We start from the raw sequence: 26,087 nt of genomic DNA, 5'->3' as shown, positions 1-26,087 counted from the left end.
TATTTTTAGAAAACTGGAGATAAGATCCAATATTTTTTCTTCTACTTTTCATTTTTCATAGGATGAAATTTTCATAGGAATAGAAAATTACATGAAAACATGCTGAGTTACCTACATTGTGTTTTTATTCTTTAAAACCAATAAGTAAGTCTAACTTGCTCTCATTTGATTTGATCAGAGTGCACTGATGATTACCTGAGTTAAGCACAGCATGTTAAACCAGTCATATAAATACCATTGCTTTATGCATAGGTCGGTGTGGGTTTGCTGCATTAGGAGACAACACAATTCCCTTTACTAATTCCCCAATGCATACAATAAAAATAATAACTAACTACAGATCTAATTATTTTCTCTAAGTAAAATGTTTTCTTGAAATATATCTTCTCCCCTTTTCCCTAGAATTGTAAAGACTGTGAAATGTGCAATGTCACCTAATAAACCAAGTTTTGATTAAGCACATTCTGGTTTAAGGATCACTACAGTTAAGAACAGAGCCTACAATAGCAGAATTTAATTGCAAAATGATTAAAGTTAAAGATGCAATGGTTCAAGTTCATTGCACAGTATATCAGTTTACATACACATTTGGCTTAAGGACAGACCTTGGGAACGGAACTTGTTCTTAATCTGGGGACTGCTTGTATCTCACTGATTCCTTCTGTGTGCCAGTTGGAGAACATTAGTAAAGATTTTCAGAGTAATGAAGGCCGGTTGAAGGGAGATGATCTTATTTAAGAAGATCAAACATCTGTTGATAGATTTTACCTGCTAGGCTTGTAGCTCCTTGAAGATAAAAATCTTTGTCGTCCCTCCCCTCTTCGTCAGAGTGAAGGGCTCTTGAGACTGCGGTCTCCAGGTCACGACTCAGGTCATAGTCATGATCCCATTCCAAGGGGATGGAATCTATGCTAGCTGGCGTATCCCGCCCTGACCTTTCACTTCGGATTGGCTGGGGAAGAGACAGCGAGAGAATGGAGGAAGGATGTGGGGAAAGGACACTGTCTGCGGATTTGTCATGCCAGTGCAGGTCGGAAAGATCTGCTGATTCATCCAGATCCACTTCACGATCAGATAACTCATGCTCATCATCTGTGAGCTAGAAGGAGACATTAAAACACTAATGAATGCTTTTCATAAGAAGCCCTTCTACTGTTTGCTAGGTCAAGAGGACAAAAATCTCGCTGTGTGACATCCACCCTTTCAATATTAAAATAAATAAACAAACTGAAAGACGTAAGTTGGAAAAGCACCAACTCTTTTTTCTTTCACATTTTCCATTTCATTATTACCCATTATTACTTTAGGCTGTTTTCTAGATCTCTTAATTTTGCAGGACCACTTAGAAGACTGGGTGGAAAAAAAGACTTAATGTAAAAATGTTTACTTCCTCACAAAAACATGGGGAATGTTTAGGATAAATGAGTAGCTCAGATCTTACATCCACTGTACATGAAACTTAAATGAGGCATCATTTAGCTGAGAGACAAGTGACTTTTTTTTTGCAGTGTTACTTTTAAGTAGTGGATGGGGGCCTTGAAAGATTGATATGAAGGTATAAGAGGCATAGTGTATCTATTTTGTGTTCTTCCTCCCTCCCTCCAAAAAGTTCTATCAAAAATATACAGTAGCTCCATTGCCAGACTTCAGCAGTGAGATGGAGATGCTCAAAGGAAGGTTTGCAAAACATGTATGTATGGCTGCATGCTACTTGCCAAGTAGCTTTGTAAGGCCAACCCATTTTTTAAAAAAATTCACCCCTTCCTGGAAGTGCTTCCAAAGCCTTCAGGCCTCACTGAGATCTCCATTTCAGTGCTGCTGCTGCTTCATAGCTACTGAACACCTGAACCGTGCAACATATATTCCTTTGTGGCCCATGATTATGTTTCATTTATCAGTTTGGATTTTTTCCCTCTACAATTTGTGCCCTAATGAATGCACAAAACAATGTGGTTTTTTGGGGGGGGAGGGGCTGCATTTAGAACATGAGTTATCCAAAACAGCTATAATGCTGTAGGTGCTTGAAGAAGAGAACACTGAGTCAATGATGAAGTCTATAATTAACAAAATGTGCAAAGATCGATATAGCAAATTTAACACTTACTGGAAGACGAATTAATTTTTTGTGGTATCTTTCTACTCGGCCAAAGACCTCGTGGCAATAACGTCTTAGCTCGTCCAACTCTTCCTCAATGACAGCTGCATCTAAAGGCTCACTCTTTTCTAACAGTTGCTCACCCTGGCCAATGATTTGCTCAATTTTGTTGTTGTTCAGGGAGATCTCCTGCTGAAAAGCCTGAAACACAATGTGTAATTTATTATACAGGATACAAGAAAAGTCAGGAGCCAGAGGCAAATCACTATAGTGTATGTCTATGGAGATTCTCAGTCATCCAGGACATGGCTGTCCCAAAGGTGCCTTTTCTTTTTCAAGAGGGAAGTTGATTTTCTAGTTTACCAGAAAGTCCAGTTGCCTCTTGGAATAAAAGCACCTTTGGGACACTATATTGAATATTTTATTAATTATCCCCCCCCCCCAATATCTTATGTCACATAAGTGAAGAACTGTTTAGATGAAAATGTCAACCTATGCATTAGTGTAATTTACATAAATTCTGTATGGAGTCTTCTTTTTTCAATGGTGCATGCTGTATATTTCTGGTATATATAACTAATAAATTGGTTTATTTTATCTCTAGCAAAGATTCCTACAGCCATTCCTCACTGAGTGGCTACATCATTTAGCAATAGTTTGTAAATACGACAGTATTTTTTTTAAAAAAAAATTACAATCACTGTGTACACTTAACAAGCAACTGTCATGCTCCTGACCACAACACAGGCTCAAGTGACTTGCATAGATGTATGAGAGAACTTTATCTAAAAGTGACAGCAGCAACCAACAGCCATCGTAGTGTCTCTCTCTTTCTCTTAGCCACATATTCACTTATAGATCCCAATTTAAAGAACAGATTGCAGTTGCTAAAAAAGGGCAGGGTGCTTTATAGATACTATACAGAATAAAAACAAAGCTGGACAGGACATTGATTATTGTTATGATAAACTGAAATTTTGCTCAATGCCTGATGCCTATATTGACATAACTATAAACATCCCATACAACTATCAGCATGAAAAGAATAAAAGCATTTTGTAAAGCGTACTTCAATAGGACAGGAAGCAGGGCAAAGAATGTAATTTCATATCAGGTGGCAATATTGTACCTGATTTTAGCCATTTACTAATCTTTCTCTCATCATTAAGGAATCTCTCACCTAAAACTTGAAATCAAAATTTCCTTGTGTCCCAGAGAGTCTATCTTCTAATGACAATGTTACTCGCATGAAACTTGGACAACAAGTAATGATAGGAATTGTAGTAAATATATACTGTATATACAGCAGAGGTGGTATTCAGCAGGTTCTGACCAGTTCTGGAGAACCGGTAGTGGAAATTTTGAGTAGTTTGGAGAACCAGTAAACACCACCTCTGACTGGCCCCGCCCCCATCTATTCTCCCCCCCGCCCCAAATCCCAGCTGGTGGGGAAGAAATGGGGATTTTGCAGTAACTTTTCCCTGGAATGAGGAGGGAATGCAGATTTTACAGTATCCTTCCCCTGCCATGCCCACTGAGCCATGCCCATAAAACTGGCAGTAAATTTTTTTGAATTCTACTACTGATATACAGAGAGTTTACCTTGTTTATTTTAAATTGTACAACTAATAGAAAAGATTAAAATGTGTTTTAGGAATGTGTTTTATTCCTAAACAATCAACTATTTTGAGGTAGAAGACTTGAGGGGCAAACTAGTGCTTTACTTTATGACTAACATATAGTATAAAATAGGAGGATAAGTTGCAGTGGGAAAGCAATGGGTGAGGAGACGATTTTCATATTAAGTACAGCTTGTTATTTATTTATCAAATTTATATAACTACCATCTCAAAATGACTCTAGGTGGCGCTATTGTAGTATTCATTCAATAACATTACTGTATGAAACCTGGCTCATGAGTGTGTGATGAATTTTAAAACTTACTATTTTTCCTTCATACATATCATGATGCATAAAAATTTAGTTAATGATAAAATCTGCTCTGCTTTTTATTCTTGTGATCCTCTACATTTGCATTTCTGTACCTTGAGTTGCTTTATCTTCGCTTGAACATCACACTCTGAGAAGTGTTCAATGTTGGTGAGCTGCAAGTCCATCTCTGTAAGCCAGACCAAAATGCTGTCACGTGCCGTCTCAAATTCTTCACGTTGGCCAATGAAATGCTGTAAAAAAGGAAAGGCTTCAGCTGATTCAACTTTTTCACATTAGAACATGACCTTTACATATTTAAAGCAAAATTCAAAGATATCAATTAAAACTGCTGGTCTTAAAATTGCCCCTTCAACTGCAGAAACATTACAATAAAAATTAATGAAAATGGAGGAATACTTTAAGTCTGCGGAGGATGGAGATCACTCGTTTTTGCAAGTTATCCCATCTCTGGTTTCCTTCGTGGACCATCGATTTGAGGCTGCCAGCAGAATCGGTGCGATTTTCCCTGGCCAAGCGGCGGTACTGTTTGTTGATCAGTTCTAGCTGAGTCAAACTTTCTTGTACTTGACGCTGAAAAGCCTACCAAAAAGAACACCAGCAAAATAACCCATTAAACTCTGGTCCTTATAATCACTACTTTCAATTGGATTTTCTTTTCTTTTTTGCTTGTACCTGGTAACTTTTCTATTCAAAGAGAGATCATTATCCAAACTTTTACATCCTGTTTAAATCCCCTGTTACACTGGACAAAAAGATGTGAGTTTTACTTACATAAAAGTAGTGCTAAAGATTGCTACCTGAAGTATATTTTTCCCTATGCCAAAGTATATACAGTAGGCAGCAATTTTCGTGAGATATTAGGAACTACTTGTTATGCAGTACATGAAATCACTGTGCTATACCAACTATTATCAAACAGAACTTTTTAAAAATTCAGGTGCATATTGATACTTAAAGTGAAGTAGTACATTTTTATAAAACATGGTATTTGGGAAGTATGAACCATTTGGCAATGGGATCCCAACAAATAACTTTATACAAACATGTTTAACTGTTTCTTTATAGTCCTTTACTTTGTGACAAAGTGCTAATACAATTAAAATAATGGAATGGATTTCTTACAGCCTCAGAATAAAGATAGACATAGTTTGTTAAGTCAATAAGTTTGAATGCATGGTAATGTTATTCTATCACATAAAATTAGTCTGCATAAGTAGACCACAATAAAGAGAGAAAACAGAACGTGCACTCAGAATCTACCAAGGAGAGATCAGGGGATTAAATGCTATTCTTGAATCACCAGCTGTAACAGAACAAAATGATCTATAGGCACATTCATGGCCATCAACATTAACTTTGAGTTATTTCTGCTCCTTTTTATTAGCAATCAACATGATTAAAATGAAAATAGGCATTTGTGCAGCAGGTTGCAGCCAAGGCCAAAAGGGAGCTATGTAATCTGAAGCAGCAAATATCTTCCAAGGTTTCATCTCATAAATGATCAAGCAACTCAATTTAAATGTCAGTGCAGAAAGGATATAGGAGGGCAGATTAAGTAAAAAGAGACAGGCTACAGTGGAAATTATATGAAGAAGTCAGTTGGACAACAGCAAAAAAATGTTAATAAAACAAATCCAGAAAAACAAATCCACCTGTTTGAATCAGTAAGAAAGACTACAGATTTTAAACAAGGAGGCTTATGTTGAGTCAACCATATGTGTAATTTCATCTGTTGCTAACATTTGTCCAGAGGAATGGCAGCTGTAAGATTTTCTACTGTCTTACAATAATACACTTCTATGTATTCTAGCTTGCTCAATGTATATACTTTAGCTGAAACTTTTCAAAAAAGCAAACTCTTTCAAATGTCTATTGCATTTTACTATTCAGATAAAAACTAACTGTATTTATTTTGGAGAAATGCAAGGCTTAAATATGACAATTCTTTTGCCTTTGTAAACAACTCTATCATCTATAAAAAGTACAGAAGATAAAATTTCTGGAATGCAGCTTTTCTTGTATTAGGCACATCAAAATATTTCTCTTTATAGCAATAGCAATAGCAGATTTATAGCAATAGCAGATTTTTATATACCGCTTCATAGGGCTTTGAGCCCTCTCTAAGCGGTTTACAGAGTCAGCATATCGCCCCCAACAACAATCCGGGTCCTCATTTTACCCACCTCGGAAGGATGGAAGGCTGAGTCAACCCTGAGCCGGTGAGATTTGAACCGCTGAACTGCTGATCTAGCAGTCAGCTGAAGTGGCCTGCAGTACTGCACTCTACCCACTGCGCCACCTCGGCTATAAACTTTTAAATGAGTTTTGATTTATTTCCACTCACTCTATAATGTCTACGGTAGCATGTAAAAATAGTAAACAAGTTAAAAGCCAAGTAAAAATCTGTTTGAACATCTTTTTCAAGATGCCTGCATCAATCACACACTTAGAGGAGCCTAAGTGGATAGCTGAAATGCATTTTATTTGGATAAAAGAAAATGAAATGAAATACACAGAAAAAGCTCAGAGGAACAATTATTTAACTCCTACTAAAATTTTGTAGAGTTTTATGCAGTAGAGTAAATTGCATGATTCCTCAGTAAGTAAAAGGGAAATGGAATGAAAAGTAAGGCATGTTTTTGTCCAAGAAATTGATTGACTCATTCATATAAAAGAACCTTTGAGTATTAGCAAGAGTAAGTCTGACTTAAACATGATGGCAATGGTTTGAAATTATTAAAATGGTAAGAAAGAGAAAGGATGAGAGTTTCAAAATTAAAAAAAATCAATAAAATATAAAAAGGGTATTTTTGTATTGTGTAAGGATGAGTTCAAGCCTAGGCCATTAGCTTTACTCTGAAACAAAAAACAGGATGTATTCATCTGTACAAATTTTATAATTTGGATAGTAATATCATATCTTTTATCTCATTTTCCTATATTTTCTCTTTCTGGTGGTCATAATTATATTTTCCATTACATCCATAAACTTTGGCAGTTGCCACTTCCTTTGTTCTCCTCTGACTCAACTGAAAGAAAGGAAGAGATGGGAAAAGCTTCCATTTACAAGTGGCATTATGTTTCTTCCTGGGCAGAATGAGCCAGAAAGGGAAACTGAAGCAAATCAAACCAAACAATAGCCCAACAATAAGAAACCACAGGTACCTTCTCCTTGCTAGATAAGAACAATATGCTGTTCCATTGGGATAACATCATTACCTGGTGAAAGTCAATTGTACCATTTGTAGACAGGAGGCATTGGGCATAAGCCAGCTAAATTATTACAGACTATGGATTTACAATGACCAATGCATATCGATCAAGTGTGCTGATTCATTTTAATTATAGTTTAGGGCAGGACAAACAATTTGTGATCTATTTTTGCAGTTTCAAAGTCCTTTGTTCCAAGTCCTAAGGTAGAATTTGGTCTTTCACTAACGTACAATGAGTAGAATTATACTAATAAGGTTGAATAAATTTGCTTCTGTGACAGCATCAGAACAGATTATATTTCAAACAGATAAAAATCACCTCAAATTTCTTCAGTTCTTCTTTAGCAACTGTATATAATACACAAGAAGAACTAGGGAAAGCAGCCGTCCTTTCAGAAATTTTCAACCAATCTTCAAAGCGAGAATAATCATCCAAAAACTTCTGCCATAGTCTCCAAGTCTCTTCAATTCTGAAACAAAGATAAAAATAGGAGAGGCTGAATTTCACCTTAAAATTATATGATATCTAATTATTAAAATTACTGTAATAAAGAAATCATGTAACCTATTTGAACATGCCCAAGAAGACAAATTGTGTATTGAACAATACTGGCTTTTATTGAAGCTTGACGGTAGTTTTAACAAGAATTATTTTTAACAAGAAACATAATTTATTGGCTGAATCCAGTTTGATCTGGATTTATTTATTTATTTAGCGTATTGCATGCCATACATGGACTAGCAATATAAATTAACATTTCAACTAGATTAGTGGAACCCAATAAAATATAAATGTCAAAAAGATTTATGTTCAAATATTAATGTCTAAGTCATCTAACCATTGAAGCACAACATTCTTTATATTACAAAAAAATCAGATACTGGAGCAGTTTTCAGCCGATAATGATGTGATCTACAGTTCAACATGGGACCCCCATACAGACAGTGACGTGAGGATACTATGCCCCATGTATACAGAGATTCTTGGCAGACACCATATGAGATGTGAATCCTATTCAGGATTGTCCATTGCTGATGTGGTAGTTCAAAGCCTGGCACCTTTTTTGTGGGGTCATTTATATGTCTTCTATGTCTGTATATGATCCCCATTTGGCTTTCCACTGGGGATCAATGTTAAAATTATTGGGCAGATGTTTCACCAAATACTTACTTGAGTCGCCTTTCCATTGACATGGCACAAATATTCCGCCATCTTCGATCCAAGTTTCTTGTGGCTTGCTGAATGGAATCACATTCTGTTTCAGTAGCACAAGCATCACAATCATGGAGAAGAACTTCACAGAGATTGAGGACAGATGCAACCCCAGTGCTATGTTTCTCTATGTCTCTTTGAAGTTCCTGTAAGTAAATAGATAAACTTGTGAATGTCTTAGGCAAAACTGAAGTTAATTAATACTGTATGTACTATAAACAAGCCAGGCAAAACTGAAATACAAATGAAGGAAAATAAAAAGCTAAGCTGCTTAGTGGCTAATAAAAATCCCAAATTGTTTCACAAAAAATGAATCGAGATTTTTGACTTATATTCCAAGTGGATATACTTAAAAATAAGGACTAATGAAATCATGCACACAGAGACACACAACACACACATAGCAGAGGGATGGGGAGACAGAGCTCAATCATTCCAACACTTCTATTTTTTTAATCAAGTGGCTTATTTATTAAACATAATAAGATAAAAAGATTGCATAGATGGTTTGAATACATATTGCTATTAGTGTTCACATTTCTTTGTTAAAACATTTTGTTCTTACCATGCTACAAATATACTAACTGAAATCCATTAAGCATTATTGCCACATACTGTATCTTTAGGTAATTTCAAAGAGTCTAATATTAATACCACTAATTATCTCTTGGTAACAATTTGCCAACTGCATTTTTGGGTTCCATTCATGGTTTAATATTGACTTTTAAAATCCTTAATGGGATGAGTGAAGAGGGTTTCAAGTACTTTCTTTTATGACACCCATTCCCAAACAGCCGTGACTGCGATGATGACATTAGTAATTAAATGTTGTGTTACTAGAGGTAGGGCTTTACTATTAAGCTCTTTCTCACACTGCATTTCTTCAAATTGTGTGCAGTTAACTCCACATTTTGTCATGTTTCCAACCATATGCTTTATTTATTTTGCGTCACTGAATCAGGTGGAGCAACAATCAGGAAAAATTATTTTTTTAATGAAAACATAGTAACTGGAGTATATGAACACAGAGTGAGAAGTGTTCATGCAATGGCTCTCTCAAAAATGTCAAGAATGTTGCTATGTACTTGATATTCCAGGATGGGATAGGTAGTCTTTGGTGCAAGAACGAATTTGGAATTCCAAGAGCTTAGTGGACACATGAATTCACAAAATGGATGGCTATAATGTTCCTCAGTCTCTTTCAACCCTCCATGGTCCATTACTCCATGATTACATCAATTCACCAAGATTGTCTGTCAATGACCGTTTCTTTGAATCTTGGAAAGTTCATTCTCATGTCAGCAGTGATCGTGTCTAACCATCTTATCTAGATATTTAAGGTGATTGGATAGTTTTGCTTCATATTTTAATTAACTCTTTTTCGATCCTTCTTTTCCAAAAGAACTTTGCCTTGTCTGTTATCATGCTTATCTTGGCAGGAAAGATTGCCTGGATTTCTGTAATTACTTTAAAGAAATGTACTGTTCTTTTTATTTGGTTGTCATCTTCATTTTCTTTTCCTTGCTTGTGTAAATAGATTTCCTTGACTCTTTTTGGTCATGGAAGAGTTTTAGTTTCAGGAATTTTCTTTTCTATGTGTTGTCTTTTGCTTTCTGCCTTTCTTAGTCAACTTTCAATCTATCAATAGGCATTTTGTCTTCTTATGAACATTGCGTTTTGTAATACTTTTGTTTACTTCATTTAATGATTTGAGTGAATTTCAATGTAGAATTCTTCAGATATACATCAAATGCATTTCAGTTCTTTATCTTTACAACAACAGAAGATGGAATATTACTGAAATTGTATCACTTGCTTTATTAAGCTAAATTTTACGAGAAGTTCAGGACCAAGCTTCAGTTAGCATTAAGTCTTGTTTTTGTTGATTGAACAGAGCTACACCCATTTGGTTGAGATCATACAGTCTATTTGATTTTAATGCTGTTTACCCACCATGTGTAGAATTGCATTTTAGAGTTGCTTGAAAAACAGATTTGCTACAGTATTATGACTGAATTTGTTATAGCTACAGTATTTGTCTGTCCCCTACTTCATCTGTATACGAAGATAAAATGTTTCCATTATTCCAGGTTCAAACTTTGAATTTTTATTTCAGTTTTCTTCCAGTCATCTATAATGAATATGACATAAGTCGCTGGTTTTGTATCAATGCAAATCATGATAGAACTGTTCAATTCCTGTTTCCTTGAATCCCTATGATACTGATTGTCTTGTCCTGCAGGTCAAATGAGATTATTCTATCATTTACTGGAGTGTTAGTGGAGGTAGTGCTTTACTATCAAGCTCTTTGTCACATTGTAATTTCTTCAAATTGTATGCAGTTAACTCACATTTTGTCATATTTCCAACCATATTATTTATGTAACCATAAAATGCTGGGAAAGGTGGAAGGAAAAAGAAACGGAGGACAATCACAGCAATGTAATAGACTCAGTCTAGCGCCAGCAGAAGAGGAGGTTAGGGACAGATTATAATGGAGAACATCTATCAATGTAGTTGCTAAGAATCAACACCAATTTGATGGCCCTTAAACAATCAACCAATCAATAAATTATTTTAACATCATTTGTTTATAAAGTGGCTCTGCTATTTCTTATATAATTTTCTTTTCTTTGCTATGAAATCATCCATCCAGTTTGCTAATTCCCAGACGGTCGGTGTCCACTCTTGACACTGCCACTGTGATAACATCAAGGTTCACTTGGCTCATTGCTTTGACATTCCATGTTCAACTGTTTATAGCATGAAATTTTCATTTTGCTTTTGCCTATGAGTGAATCAGCAATGGTGAAATCTTTTCACCTTTAATCCATATATGTTGTGCGCATATGTGTTGTGTCTATTTGCCCTCTGCTTTCCCCAGCAACTGTTTGAATACCTTTTTGCTTGGGGGCTTGGTTCTCCAGTTTTCATTTTTGTAGATTTATTGAAGTAACTGACATTTCCTTCTCCAAAGGATACTATTTAGTCCAATATTTCATCAGAAATAATTGCTTGGAAAAATGCCCTCCTGACTGTATAGCTTATAGGTTATTGATAAAGGAGGTGTGGGGATGGTGACAGGAAGCCAGAAGACAAAAGATGTTTGAGAGAAAAAACAGCAACTATTTTACTGGCTATTTCAGAGTGATACAAATTAAGTTTACAATTGTGAGAAATTGTGGATATCAGCCAGGGGCAAAATAATTCAGGAGAAAACTTACTAAGAGGTGAGAGCCAAATTTTTTTGGTGGGGGGGGGGACCCTCTACCTTAATTAGTTTGTTATAAATCACTTGGAACAGTTTTCAATAATGTATTTTTAATTTACAGCATTAAAAAATAATGGTGTTGAAGTCTACTTCATTCATGCCTTCTGACTTTGCCAGAAATGTGAGATTTAACTACAGTTGTAAAACCTGGAAATGCATTGAATATAATTCTATTCAGAATTACTTCATCTAATGAAGTAGTCTTCATTACAGACTAGTCTTTGAACAGCACTAATTGAAATACATTTGCATTTCAATGTGATTTAATGAAGAACTGGGATTAGATGTATTGCCTTATATATAACTTGATTTCTTCCACTTAGAACAGAAGTCAAATTAAGACAGCAAGAAGTTAAAGACAAACTAATAATTATAATTTGTTCAGAAAAAATGAAGACATTTAGCACCACATAGAGGAAAAAAAGAAGAAATGCAGATTCCTAGCTAGACTGGTGATCCATTGTTCTTCTGCATACTTTTTCCTTGATTTCCCAATTGCAGATTTCAATAAATTAATTCTGAGGCATAGGAAACAGAAATATTTTTTTAACCCCCCCAACTCTATGTACAAATTCTGTTCAACTAAGCTTTGTTTTTAAAATACAAAACTATCTCTACTGGGGCAGAAGCTTGAGCTAATGTGATTCAATATATGGCAAAGAACCCTCATGATATCTGGATTCTATGCCTGCCTGGCATCTAGATTGATCAAGTCTGAATATCAAATATACTGAATATAGTTTAAGAAAGAACCATATTCTAAGAAATATTGACAACAAGATTTTTTTTGGAAAGAATTTTGTGTGATGAATAAAAGTGTGTGTGTGTGTGCATGGACCTGTGTATATGAGCACCTTTAAGTCATTGTTGACTCCTGGTGATTGCCTGGACAAGTCCCTGCAAGATTTCAGAGTTTGTCTGCTTCCAAGGGCTGAAAGAGAATGACTGGCCCAAGGCTACCTAAATGGTTTCATACCTAAGGCATGGACTAGATCTCACAGTCTGCTGGTTTCTAGTCTGATACTCTAACTCAGGAGTGTCAAACTCAATTTCATTGAGGGCTGCATTAGGGTTGTGTTTGATCTTGGGGTGGGTGGGTGGGATGTGTGTGGCCAGGAGGGGTTGTGGCCAGCTTGTTTTCACTTGTGTTGGGGGTTTTCTGTGGTGGCCTGAGTGCACTACTAGTGAAAACAGGCTTCCAGGCTCCATTTTTGACAGCTATGGCATCCTGCAACCCTCTGCCAGTGAAAACCTGTGGCCCTCCCAAGCTCCATTTTCACTGGCAGAGACACTGTGGACCAGTCCTTTGCTGTTTCCAGGGTGGCCCCACACATCAGATCTAAGCATCCCCTGGGGAGACCTGGGCCACAAGTCTGACCACTTTACCACTTGTCATTATGAATAAACATAACAAATAAAAATTCATCCTGTCTCCTTTACAGTGTAATCCAGGTGGTCCGTCTACATTTTGGATCAAATCCAGAGGTGGTATTTTGCCGGTTTGGACCAATTTGCCTGAACCGGTAGCGGAAATCATGGGTGGCCCCACCCACCCAACCTCGGCTCTATGGCATCCCATTTAGGCACTTTTTTAGCCAAAGCACATGTGCGGAAGTCTGAGTGCATGCGTGGATGTGGCATGGGCAAGCGAAGCAAGCGCTTACATTTGTGAACTGGTAGGGAAGGTAAGTGAATACTACTCCTGGTCAAATCACATTTGATTATAAACACATGATTTAAATGTTTATGACTTTCTGATGCTGTCAGGGAATTTTTTGAATGCTACTGTGTATGTGCAGCTCTAAATTTACCAAATAATCATACAAAATATCTCTGTTTCAGTGTCTGATCACTGCATGCCATGCAGCATGATCTAATACACATTTTACTCAGAAGGAAATTACTATTGTGTAACTGGATCAATAAACCAAAACTTTAGAAAAAGCTTTCAAAATTTGCTAATTTTAAAATAACTGTATTCCTAATTGTATAACAGGATAAACAAACCAAGACGGAGCCATTGTAGTCATGTCTGCAAACAAGTGGGACCAGGAAATCTGACATTATGCCTCTTGTTTATTATCTATTGGCATGACAAGATTGTACCCAGTTCTAAATTATTATTGTGAATGCTGACTCACTTTAATTGGTAATTAAAAATCAAATGAGGGGCTTTTCTTGAGTCAATTATATCTGTTTCTGCATACCAAGTATGTAGAAAAGGGGAAGTAAAAATATTTCCATTTTTTTTAAAGTAGTCTAAACAGGTTTCACATCATAGCACCATATGCTTCTGAAAATGCTGGTTCTTGTTACCTTACAATCTCCACTATTATGTATCATGTGACTTTGCTAGGTGATCAGTGGGAATGAGAGCAATGGAGGCTACCAGAAGGATTCTGGGTATTCCAATCTATGGAATATTTGGCTGGCCGAGGTGGCGCAGTGGTTAAATGCAGCACTGCAGGCTACTTCAGCTGACTGCAGTTCTGCAGTTCGGCTGTTCAAATCTCACCGGCTCAGGGTTGACTCAGCCTTCCATCCTTCCGAGGTGGGTAAAATGAGGACCCGGATTGTTGTTGGGGGCAATATGCTGACTCTGTAAACTGCTTAGAGAGGGCTGAAAGCCCTATGAAGTGGTATATAAGTCTAACTGCTATTGCTATTGCTAATTCTGGTATAGAAGTCCAACCATCTTAAAATGGCCAAGTTTGAGAATCTCTGAACAAAAATATGCAAGAGAAGGGGGAAATTATGTAGCGGTGAGTTGAGATTATACATATTTGAAAGTGGAAAATAATAGTCTAAATCAGGGGTGTCAAACTCAAGGCCTGTGAGACGTATCCAGCCCACAGGATGCTTAGATATGACCCATGGTGCTGCCCTGGAAACAGTGAAGGATTGATCCATGGTGCCTCTGCCAGCGAAAATGGAAATCATGGCAGGTTCCCTCCCATCAGAGCCCCATTTTTGTTGGCAGAGGGTTGCAGGAGGCCACCGTGTCCAAAAATGGATGTTGAGCTGACCACTCCCCCTGGCGACACATACCCGGCCCCCCAAGGTCAAACACAACTCTGATGCAGCCATCAATGAAATTGAGTTTGACACCCCTGGTCTAAATCAATTAAGAATGGTGTCAATCTCTTTGAAGGAAGAAGAAAGAAGAGTCTATGAACTTCTCTTTGAGGACATGCAAATTGAAACTCAAGATTCAAATGAATCCTGAATCATGAGCACAGCATGCAACAGACTGGCTTCTTCCTGGCATTTTCATATGATCACAATGAATTTTATAGCACAGTATTGACTTTCAGGAATAATTGCTAATATGAATGATTCAGGTCTATAGAGTTACTGGACAAGAGGCTGAAGTCTATGGCTCATATTCATTATTAGTTTTGTTCCTCAATTATATACTACTAGTAACAAGTCACCTACAGCTATGTAAGTCATTTCAATGGGTGTATATTTCTTGAGTAATATTTGTACAAACACTCTTAGCATGTTAATCTGCTAGCTTCAAGCTAAATTTATGTTCATTCTGTCTAGCTGACACTTTCTATCGTGGAGATTTAAAATTTAAGTACTGTTTCTAATTGACCTTTGTTTTAATGTTGCAGTGATACTTTGTGGAAAAAGGCCTAAAATTCAATTAATGATCATTCATTGCTTCTCTTGTGAAATATTGCTATCAAGACTAAGTACTTGGGTATACTGGCTGAAGTTAAGCATCTTAAAATATTCTTTAGTAGCAGTTTCACACAGTCCTTTCCAAACTAACTAACACTAAACTCTAAAATGTTGCAATAAATATCTATCAATTATTTGACCCTAAGGCAAATACAAGACATTGCTCAAGAAGATAATTAAACTGAGGGCTTAAGTATTAAAAATGCCTCCAGTGTAAAAAAGATTGAGAAGGATATCAAATATTTGTGGCAGGCATTAATCATCATAACAGATGAAGCAACCTGTCTATCAGAGGTATTAGTGAAAGGCTGAGAATGGCAATCTGATGGATTACACAGTAAGAATATTTAAACAATTTCCTACAGAATTATACTTTTCTGAAAATGACATAGTACATGCATGCAGAATTTGAAATACCAAGCTTGGGAAGCTGAATAAACCAAGGAATATTATAATTAAACTTCTTAGTGAACAAAAATTCTTTGAGGCAAAATTTATTTCTTACAGTACATATTTGTCCATTAGAGACGAAACATTAGAGACATTCATAGAGACATTATTTTGTCACAAGCTGGAGGAGGAATTTAACGGGGGGAAACATAATTTTTTGTTTTATCAAGGTATTAGCAGAACTGCCTTAAAACATGATGACATTTAAGCTTCTTACAGGATTGCTGATAAAAATGGGAATTCAGTATAAATGGGAATTTCCATTTAAATATAATAGATTGAAACCACAAGGAATAGGAACAATTTATATTATTCTGGTTACGAATGAAACTGGCTGAGTTGAAGAAGATTCTCTCTGATGGTACTTGGACAAGGAATAACCTTGGAGATGAAGCCAAGGAGAAACAGCTGCAAAATGAAGCTCCCTGGGAGAGCATTCGGACACAAATATGAGCAAACTGGAGGAAAATACAAAATGAACCCTTTAGATTAAAAGTTCTTATATGGTATTAAAATATTAGCTCAGATTAGAATTAAGATATAAATGGGTGAGATAAAACTTATTTAGGAAGTGGGATACAGAAAATTAATATAAGAAAGCACATAAAAATAAAATTATAAGTGTCCAATTGTGTCTGACTCTAGTGGGCGGTGCTCATTTCTTATCCAAGGAAGCCAGTGTTATCTGAAGACATTTCTGTGGTCATGTGGCCAACATGATTATATACCAAAGCACATGGAATGCTGTTACCTTCCCATTGAAGTGGTACCTATTTATCTATTTGTATTTGCATGCTTTCAAACTGCTAGGTGGGCAGGAACTAGAGCAAGAATGGGAGCTTACTCCATTGCACAGCACTCGATCTCAAACCCAGGCTGTCAGCTTTCCAGCTGACAAGCTCATCATCTTTAAGTGGATTAATTGAGTGATAAAGGGATGACAGAGTGGGAGGGGGGAAATCCCTGTTAGATCTAGAAGGGGCTCAAAAATGATTCTTATGAAACTCTGTAGATTTGTTGGTTTGCAATTGAACGCAGGAGGAGAGGGAGGACAGGGAGGGAAATGATTTGAGCTAAGGACTATATATCAAGGCTGGGAACTTAACAGAACAGAATAGAGTTGGAAGGGACCTTGGAGGTCTTCTAGACCAGCTCCCTGCTCAAGCAGTAGAACCGATACTATTTCAGATAAGTGGTGGGAAACGCAGAAAGGTGAAATTTTGTTACTGGTGCAAGCAACAAAATATTTATATTTTTAAGCCAGAATAATTTGTTTTATACGACACAAGGTAAAAGAAATGATATTTTATGATATATGTAAACGTTAGATGTTTGAATGAAAGAATTTTACTCCTTGAACATTTTTTTCAAAACAAATAATGTAAACTAAATTTTGCTATAAGATGGGAAGCAGTGAAAGTTGTGATAAGAGGGGAATTGCATTATACAGAGAAGTCAAATTTAAAAGGAAAAAAATCTTTATCAAATTAGACTTAAAAATGAAAGATTTGTTAGCAAAACATAATAAAACAGATTTCTCAATGGTCTATACACAGCTAGAATGGAAAAGAATCAAATTAGGCATTCTAGAAGTTGATAACATTTTAAAAGAGCCTCTATTTTCAAAGCTATAACATTTTAAATTTGATAGGAAGTACTCTAGAAAGTAAATCTAATCCCACATTTTTCAACCTTCTTTAGACAGTGTGGAATTAGAAATGTAATTAATTAATTACTTAGCAAAACAAGTCAGGAATATGTGACTTGTGAAATCAATATAAGATTTTAAAAGTCAAATAATTTCTAATACTAGATCCTAACAGTCCTTAAAGAATCATGTACTTCTAGAAATCTAACATCAAAAGACATTAAGAATTAGATAAACTAGAATTCCCTGTTTCAACACAATACATTTGATAGATCCATTATTAATCTAAATATAAATCTATACTTCATTTAAAGCTAGGAAAAATATTCTCAGGGTATTATTTCATATACCTCTATTCCAGGGGTGGGTTTCTTGCCCCGTTCCAACCGGTTCGGTTGGAACGAGGCCGGCGGCGTCCTCGCGCACATGCGTACTAGCGTCTGTGCGATGCTCCAGCTGCTCCTGGAGGATCGCGCAGGCGCTGTATGTGTCCTGCGCATGCGTGGAAGCGCAGAATTCATCAAAACCGGGTAAGGAGTGGGCGCGGGCGCGCAGGCGCGGGGGGCTTCGCCGTTCCCGGAAGTTACTTACTTCTGGGTTCGGCGACCAACCGGTTCGCAGGGACCGCCGCGAACCAGTTGAAACCCAGCCCTGCTCTATTCATTATTAAACTCAACTTATAAATTATACTTAAAATGAAGGATCTTAAATTAACTATAGGCACAAACATCCAAATTCTCTGGATATATCTAGCTCTATCAGATGCTAAATAGATTTCATTTCTGCAAAAAAAAATCTGTTCCTCTAACCATATGTTTTGTAGATGTATGGAAAGCCTTTATTTACATAGGATTATTTGAGAGTATAAACAAAAATCAATTCTGAACACTTAAATGAGTAGATTTTATTTACTGTACTTTCTGGAGTAAAAGACACACATTTTTCCCTCAGAAAAGAGGCTGAAAATCCAGTGAACTGAATACAGCATTTTTTGCCTCCCCAAATCCCGCCCCCTTCACCAAAATGGCCATGCATAGCCTTTAGGAGGCTTTCAGAGTGCTCCTGGGGGCTGGGGACGGCAGAAATGAGCGAAAAATGGGCCATATTTTTTTGCTCATTTTTGGGCCCCCTCAGGAGTACTCTATAAGCCTCCTAAAGGTTATTCAGGCCCCTTTAAAAAATGGGCCTGTTTTTGCGAAAGTTCCCATTTTTGGGAACTTTTTAAAAAACTTTGCCTCTTCAAAATCTTGGTGCGTCTTATACTCTGGTATGTCTTATACTCCAAAAAATACAGTATGTATTACACAAATTTATATAGCCTCCCAACTCCTTTGCATAAAAGACCCATAACCTATAACATTAACTATATAGCCAATGAAAGAAGTACTGCTGTAGAAGAGCAGAAGGATGGAGTTAAGTGTGTCATTAACTTAAGAGTTGCTATGTTCCCACAAATGGTCCAAGTCTAACCCTTCTTGAATTCAATTAACTCTTATCTGTCACAATTTAGTACCATGTTTTCCTGAAAACAAGACCTGTCATTTTTTTTGGGGGGGGGGCAAAATAAGCACTAGGACTTATTTTTGAGGAAACACGATTTCAGGGTGATCAGCCCAGCTGGCCACTCCACCCACTAGTGCACACACAAGAGCCAGCAAGCATGCAGGGACCAACGGTATCCAGCAGCAGCTGTAGCCCACCGGTCCCCTGGTCAGCACACTCTGGGGCTGCGCAGAGCAGAAGATAGGCAGGTGATCCCTACACGTGGAACAGGCTGCAGGCAAGCTGAGAGATGTGAATATGAGTCTCCTGCAGCTGCCCCCCACTCCTCCCAACTGCTGCTTGGCTTTCTAATGAATCGGATTGCGTCTCTCCCCCACGTGCCTCTGTCTCTGTCTGTTGCCGGTGTCACTACATGAAGATGAGCCTTCTGCAGCTGCCTGCTGCTCTGGCCCATCGACGCTCAGCTTTCCTGTGGCCCACACAGCTCATCCAGATTGCCTGCCTTCCACCTGCCTCTGCTTCCGCAATTTAACGCATCTATGCTGTGTGGGCTGCAGCTACTGCAAGACACAGTCGGCTCACACACGCTCACCGCCTCCTATTCTGGCAATACCCAGTCTCTTCACTAGGGCTTATTTTAGGGTAAGGCTTATATTAGGTGCACACATAAAAACAGGCTGGGGCTTATTTTTGGGGTAGTTTATATTTTCGGGGAAACACAATCAATCTTTTGAACTGCAACTTAATATATGGTCCTGATTGTTTGCACCTGAAAAATGCTTAGTTTAAGAATATATTTCCAAGCACCTCAGTTAGCCCATGTTATTCTTTTCACAAGATCCAACAAAGCAGTGGATATACATGGAAAATATTCTGTTCTTGGGTAGTGATTTAAATCAGTTATTTTTTATTTTATACAAGCATTGAATAAATATTAGAATATTAGACTTATGGATTACTCTCTTAACTTTACCAACAATATACCCAAATTTGTGTAGGTAGTTGAAATCTGCATGGAAAATAATAAAAACAACAATAACGTAGAAACAGCCAAAGGGAGGAAGAATAATTTGTCCTTCCCAAATACAATATTCATTTTCAACTCACCGACTTATAAAGTTGTGAAATACTAACACGAAGATTTCATTTGTATAAAAGGCAGTTAACAATATCATATTCCACTTCCAAACAATAAAAAACCAATTACACCAGAAGCTAACATTCTGTACATAATATGGTAGTGCCTTACCTCTGGTTGGCAGGCTCAGTGAGCAGTTCCATGTTGACTGGATGTCAAGCCAGCAGAAGATTCTACCAGAATAATGCTAAAAGCATCACTTGCCTTGAAATTTAAGGGCATCTTCCTTGCTGCCCTCTTGTACCACAGGATACAGCAGAGCCAAACCTGCTCCACACTTGGTTCACCTTCACCATTATGCATTTGGAAATGTGGGTATTTCATTTGGGGGGATTTTTTTTTTTGTTTTGATTGCTCTTCTACCTCACATTTTTGTTTTACCTGCTGTTCATTTAGTTTCCTTTGAATCTCCTCAGAATCACAAGTTTCATAGACAATGGCTTTGGATAACTCTGATTCAATATGGGCGAGCCAAGATCTCAAGATGCTCATGTTCTTATCCAATTGCTGGATTGCCACCAAGGTCTCCTTCAGTTTCTTCATCCTGTTAAAAGTCACAGACAACATCATGAGCAACTCTCTTTTTAGATATCTCTCTTTTTAACTGACATATTCCAACAATTTTTAGTATCTATGTAGTCTTGATTTTTTAGAATGGATATGAATAACATAGCATAACAAGTATAGATAAAAGTGAAAATAATATTGATAGCTATTAAAGAGTATTTTAAAAAAAATATTGCTTACAATAATTACTTTTAGATCATGAAAATAGGAAAAGGCTTCTTTTAATTTTCATTTAGCAATGAGTGCTTCAGGTTCAATATTTCCAGTGAATGGAAGAATCAATGTGGTGTAGAGGTTAAGTATTGCACTCAGAATGGGAACTGTAGATCTATTTTACTCTCAGCCATGCAAACTGAGGTGACTTTGGGCCAGTCTATCTCAGTCCAATCTACTTGACAAATTGCTGAGGATCAGAATCAAAATAGGTCTTAAATCATTATGAGAGTATATATGATGCCTAATTGATCTTTCAGTTTTCAGAAGGCACTGGAGAAGATCCTTATCTTCTAGTGTGCAGTTTGACTAAGCCCTAGCTACTTCTTGGGAAGAGAGGTTGGTGATGGGTCTTGATTAAGTTTGTGTGCCCTGTGTACATCATGAAAGCCCTCCTAATTCTCAGATAAAATTTCAAGCTGGTGACAGAAGAAATATTGTACCAACAGCATCTCTGGAGAAGGACAAAGAGCAACTCTGATAACAGGAAGAATATTTATTAAGGATTACACAGTAGAAATAAAAGTGATAAAACATCATCATTTTCTACTTTAATTTTATTTTTGGAGTGCCATTTGAAGTGTTGGTCTTGTTTAAGGTCGCCTAGTCCTTAGGAAGAGATGAGTAAGAAAACAATCTGAAAGGTTAGTACTGCCCAGAGCTGTTACCATCAGTTGGGTGGCCATTTAAATGTGATAAATAAATAAATGGAGAATGGAAGGGTTAAGTATCTGCTGGAAAAGAATTTGAATTTATTATCACTCCAGCTGTGCAGGACATGTAAAGTTGATTGACATATGGTCTGACACCTAGGAAGAGTTTGTGCTTGTTAGTCCTGAGGGATTGGACAGGGGTCCTTGGATTTGTCAGTATGGCACTTGCATTTTAAGTTCATGTCCTTCCCTAGTTGGTTAAGGCCTCCCATGAGATGATCTTGAGGTGATTCAAGCAGTTACAAGATCATCCTTGAGATATAGGATGATGAATTCAATCTGTGTTGAGTTGGTGGTGGTTTGCCCTATCTTCAATAAGCTATTGTTGGACTAAAGAGTGTTGGAAAACTTTTATCCTTTTTCAAGTTTTACTTTTTGGGGAAGTTTGTTGAGAAAGTAATTGGATTGCAATTCCAGAAGTTTCTAAAGAAAACTGATTATCTGAATCTCTTTCAGTTGAATTGCAGGCCTGGGCATAGTACAGAGATGGCACTAATCATATTAGTGGGGCAGCCCTTGAAGAACATTTGGAGACTTCAGCTCATCCAGAATGCAGCCGTGCGAGCGATTGTGGGTGCACCTCGGTACACCCACGTTACACCTATCCTCCGCGAGCTGCACTGGTTACTGATTGGTCTCCGGATATGCTTCAAGATGCTAGTCGTCACTTATAAAGCCCTTCATGGTATTGGACCTGGGTACTTGAGAGACCGCGTGCTGCCAATTATTTATTTATTAGACTTATATACCGCTTCATAGGGCTTTCAGCTCTCTCTAAGCGATTTACAAATTTTTTAGCAAATTGAGTCAGCAACTTGCCCCCACAGTCCGGGTCCTCATTTCACCCACCTCGGAAGGATGGAAGGCTGAGTCGACCTTGAGCCGGTGAGATTTGAACCGCTGAACTGCAGATCACAGTCAGCTAAAGTGGCCTGCAGTACTGCACCCTAACCACTGCGCCATCTCGGCTCTCAATTACCTCCCAAAGACCCATTAGATCACACAGAGTAGGCCTCCTCCGGGTTCCGTCTACCAGCCAATGTCATCTGGCTACTACCCGGGGGAGGGCCTTCTCTGTGGTGGCTCCGACCCTTTGGAAAGAACTCCCCGCAGAGATTCGGACCCTCACCTCTCTCCAGGCCTTCCAAAAAGCCGTTAAAACCTGGCTGTGTCGGCAGGCCTGGGGTCGATGAGTTGTTGTTGGTTGTTTTTAAATGCCCTGTACTTTGTAGTTTTTGTGTTTTTCCCTTCCCCTCTTTGGGTTTGTGCGCCGCCCTGAGTCCCGCCGGGAATAGGGCGGCATATAAATAAAATGAAACTCAAAACTCGAACTCAATTTATGGATGATCTATGACAGACTTGGGAGTGGTTCTCTTTGATCACTGAGCAGCTTTGATGCCTTTGATCCTTCTGACTTCAAGGGTTGGATATACAGTGTTGTAGTAATTCTCCTTCCACTAGAAATGGATTAAGTTGCAGGCGGTGGGGAGATGTCTAGCCCTTGGCTCTTGCTTTATGGAAGGCATCACTCTTTCGCTGCTCTTGCTTAGCATTTACACTGGGCAACAAGATCAGACCATCTGTCATGATAGAGTTAGAGGACAGTTCGTACAAAATGCAGAGGTATAAGAAGTGACGTCTTATACCTGTTTGATAAGGTATGAGTCCATCAGTTCCGTATTACCCCTGAGGTTCGAATGGACCCAGCCCCTGCCTGTCTTTCAAAAGGGTTGGAAGACCTGAGTTTTTCCCAACATGGAGTCAATGTTTGTGCCTAATATGACTGTTCAACTGTTTATGGCTATTTTAAGCTTTTTGAAGCTGTCTCAATAAGAATATAGTGAATAAAAAGAACTAGGTTATAAAGTGACTTCGCATTTTCATCACAATATAAACAATTTTAGTAAGTTATCACCTTCTCTTAAAATACAATAATTGATCTCTTTTTACCCTCCTGCCATGTCCCATCTCTGAGATAACAATCTATTTAACTACGATCAAATAAACCAACTTTATATTCCTTCCTTTTACTTCTATCAACGTTGCTCTTTAGTTTAGTCCTTTCAAATAATGATGAAAAACTTCATTTCTTATCCCTTTTCACAAAATTCTTCAAACCTTTTAACAAGCCTCTTTTGTAAATCCCATATAGGAAAATTATCCAGGTCACTCTCATTTTTGGTGTTTGTATATCCCTTTTAATTATTAAGATCTTTTGGATGTCCAGTGTAACATCTTTTACTATGTCATCTTGCAGCCTATTGTTTTTTAATCCACTTCCAATTCAATCTCAATCTTGTTGTGCAGAATTTCCTCCTCTTTCATAGCATCTTGTAGTCACAGACTTTATATAGATGCAGACACTATTAAAATTAATTATAAGGCCATCATTCAAAAATATCATTCAGTGTGTGAAAATAAGCTCTCCCGCTTTTTTTGTATGCTTGGGCCAAAATTAGTAAAAGAGAAGCAGTGCTTCTTTCTGTGCACACTTCTGCAATGTGTTTCTTCTCTTTCTGGTAACCCCCTCCCCCTCAGAAATTAACTACAGTAATTCAATCTAACTTCCTATTGTAATTCTCTTTTGCTTAGTATCAAAGTGTCAAAGTTTGTGGTTTACTTCAACATACGTCTGGTTTTGAAAAACTAAACACTTATCATAACAGAACTGTCAACAGTCCTTTATTCATGAAATGAACACGTTAGTGTAACAACATATTTTGAGTCTTAGTCAGATACTCATCTTGCATACTCTTGCCAAAAGTTACTGTACTTGAGTGAATGTTATTTTGGAAGCCTACAGTTTCACTAAAATATACATTCATTTCAACTGAAAAGATATACAATCATGCAAACATGGTAAGAAATCATTGTAGGCAAAAGCTATCTCATCTCAGATAAAACTGCAACAATATTTACAGAAGCTAACTTTCTTAGCAAAGTGTAACATCTCCCACCACATTGCTTCAAGAAGCTGGTGAAGATTTCTTTTCCTGCTAAAAAATACCCAACATCCAAAAAGAGCAGGTTGAAATCAGCACATCAGGTCTAAATTTAGCAAGATTAATCTATAGCTGCAGTAGATCTGTTGAACTTTTTAAAACTGTGAACTTACAGTTTCACACTGAGGTAATTATTTAGCAGTATCTTTATTGTTGGATAAATATTCTTAACTTTAAATTAATATTTTAAATATATTACCTCAAATTAAGTACTGAAAACATATTTAAGTTTAAAATACATGCAGGGATAATTTATTTCTTTATTATTGTTCATTCAATACTATGAAAAAAATTTCAGATATGTAAACCTTAAAGTACGTTGTCATTGAAAATATATATTATGACTCAACTGCACTATAATGCACCATGAAGTCACAACTATGAATAAATAAGACAGCTGTTTGCTAATAATAACCTTCTTTAAAAAGGAGCAAGAAAGGTAATTTCAAAAATTGTAGTCACACTGCTTAATGAAATAAACAGAAAACAACCCCCCAAAATATTGTTCTTAATATTAAATAATATGGATGTTGCAAAAGTCCTTGGTTGTTTAACTTGAGTAAAATTTTGAAATACTTTCTGAAACTTTTTTAATTTTTTTAACATTAATTTTTTGTAGAGTTTGAAATATTTCTATAAAATCATTCCCCACATTATCCTTTTTCCATGCCACATTTATAGCGGAAAAAAGTCTGACATTCAAATGCATTTTCTATGTATCTTCCTGTGTGTTGTAATTTGCATATTTTAATTGTAGAAATATTTTTTTTCATGGAGCCCATTATTTTTCATGCCCATTTTTCATGGATCTTTTCATTACTAGGAACCCTCTTATTAGGAACAGCAATATAACAAAGCATAATAATAAAAGTTTCAAAACTTTGCTTGCCTTGACACATCACAATTGCAGTCAGGAAGATCTGAATCCACACTGTGATCGTCTGCCATTTTCAGGGCATGTAAATCCACCAGCACCAGCATTAAATTTTCCAGGACAATAATTAAGAGCATTCAATCCAATTGTTACTGGAAATTGTACTTTACAGTACTGTGCAAACAGTGCTGACCCTCTAAACAAAAGTTGGTAAGTCACTGCCTGATAACATGAGACTAAGCTGCGTGACAAGTGGTCATGTTTCTAAATAAAACTTACATTCATCAACATGTGCCAGGGTGATCTTCAGGAATGTAGGCCGTGAATGGAGGAGGGGAAGGGTAAAAAAGTGTCCACTATAAATTCTGAGCAGCTGTGGACTAACCTGTCCAAAAAGGCAAGCCAGGAAAAAGTGTGCCTGGCTGGTGTAATCAAATAAAAAGTGGGATATCTGTTTGGTTTGTTCCTTTGCTGAGTGCTATATGGACTTCCTGTTCCTGTTTTATAATTTTTATGAATAGTTCCAGCTGTTAGGAGGCATCACC

At 37.1% G+C, this 26,087-nt stretch overlaps 1 protein-coding gene across 4 annotated transcripts in view; it reads right to left on the bottom strand.

Moving 5' to 3' along the window:
• Nucleotides 1-26,087, bottom strand: part of SYNE1 (spectrin repeat containing nuclear envelope protein 1) — a 373,011-nt gene that overhangs the window by 25,992 nt on the left and 320,932 nt on the right. For 3 of the 4 annotated variants that reach the window (XM_087718281.1, XM_087718279.1, XM_087718280.1), the window contains exons 129-135: nucleotides 20,555-20,717; nucleotides 8,432-8,619; nucleotides 7,580-7,730; nucleotides 4,445-4,627; nucleotides 4,141-4,278; nucleotides 2,105-2,296; nucleotides 769-1,099 (exon numbers count right to left, since the gene is read on the bottom strand). In XM_087718281.1, the coding sequence (XP_087574407.1) occupies nucleotides 769-1,099; nucleotides 2,105-2,296; nucleotides 4,141-4,278; nucleotides 4,445-4,627; nucleotides 7,580-7,730; nucleotides 8,432-8,619; nucleotides 20,555-20,717 (1,346 nt within the window). Of the gene's footprint in view, nucleotides 1-768; nucleotides 1,100-2,104; nucleotides 2,297-4,140; nucleotides 4,279-4,444; nucleotides 4,628-7,579; nucleotides 7,731-8,431; nucleotides 8,620-20,554; nucleotides 20,718-25,557; nucleotides 25,725-26,087 lie in introns of those variants that run through there. The other variant, XM_087718282.1, reaches the window with a different exon arrangement.

The sequence above is a fragment of the Thamnophis sirtalis genome, unplaced genomic scaffold, assembly GCF_051295495.1.
Source record: "Thamnophis sirtalis isolate CommonGarterSnake01/CBP01778 unplaced genomic scaffold, rThaSir2_p1.2 scaffold_6, whole genome shotgun sequence".
NCBI classification, from domain to species: Eukaryota; Metazoa; Chordata; class Lepidosauria; order Squamata; family Natricidae; genus Thamnophis; species Thamnophis sirtalis.
Note: the sequence above shows the minus strand (reverse complement) of the source record. Positions and strands in the feature narration are given on the sequence as shown.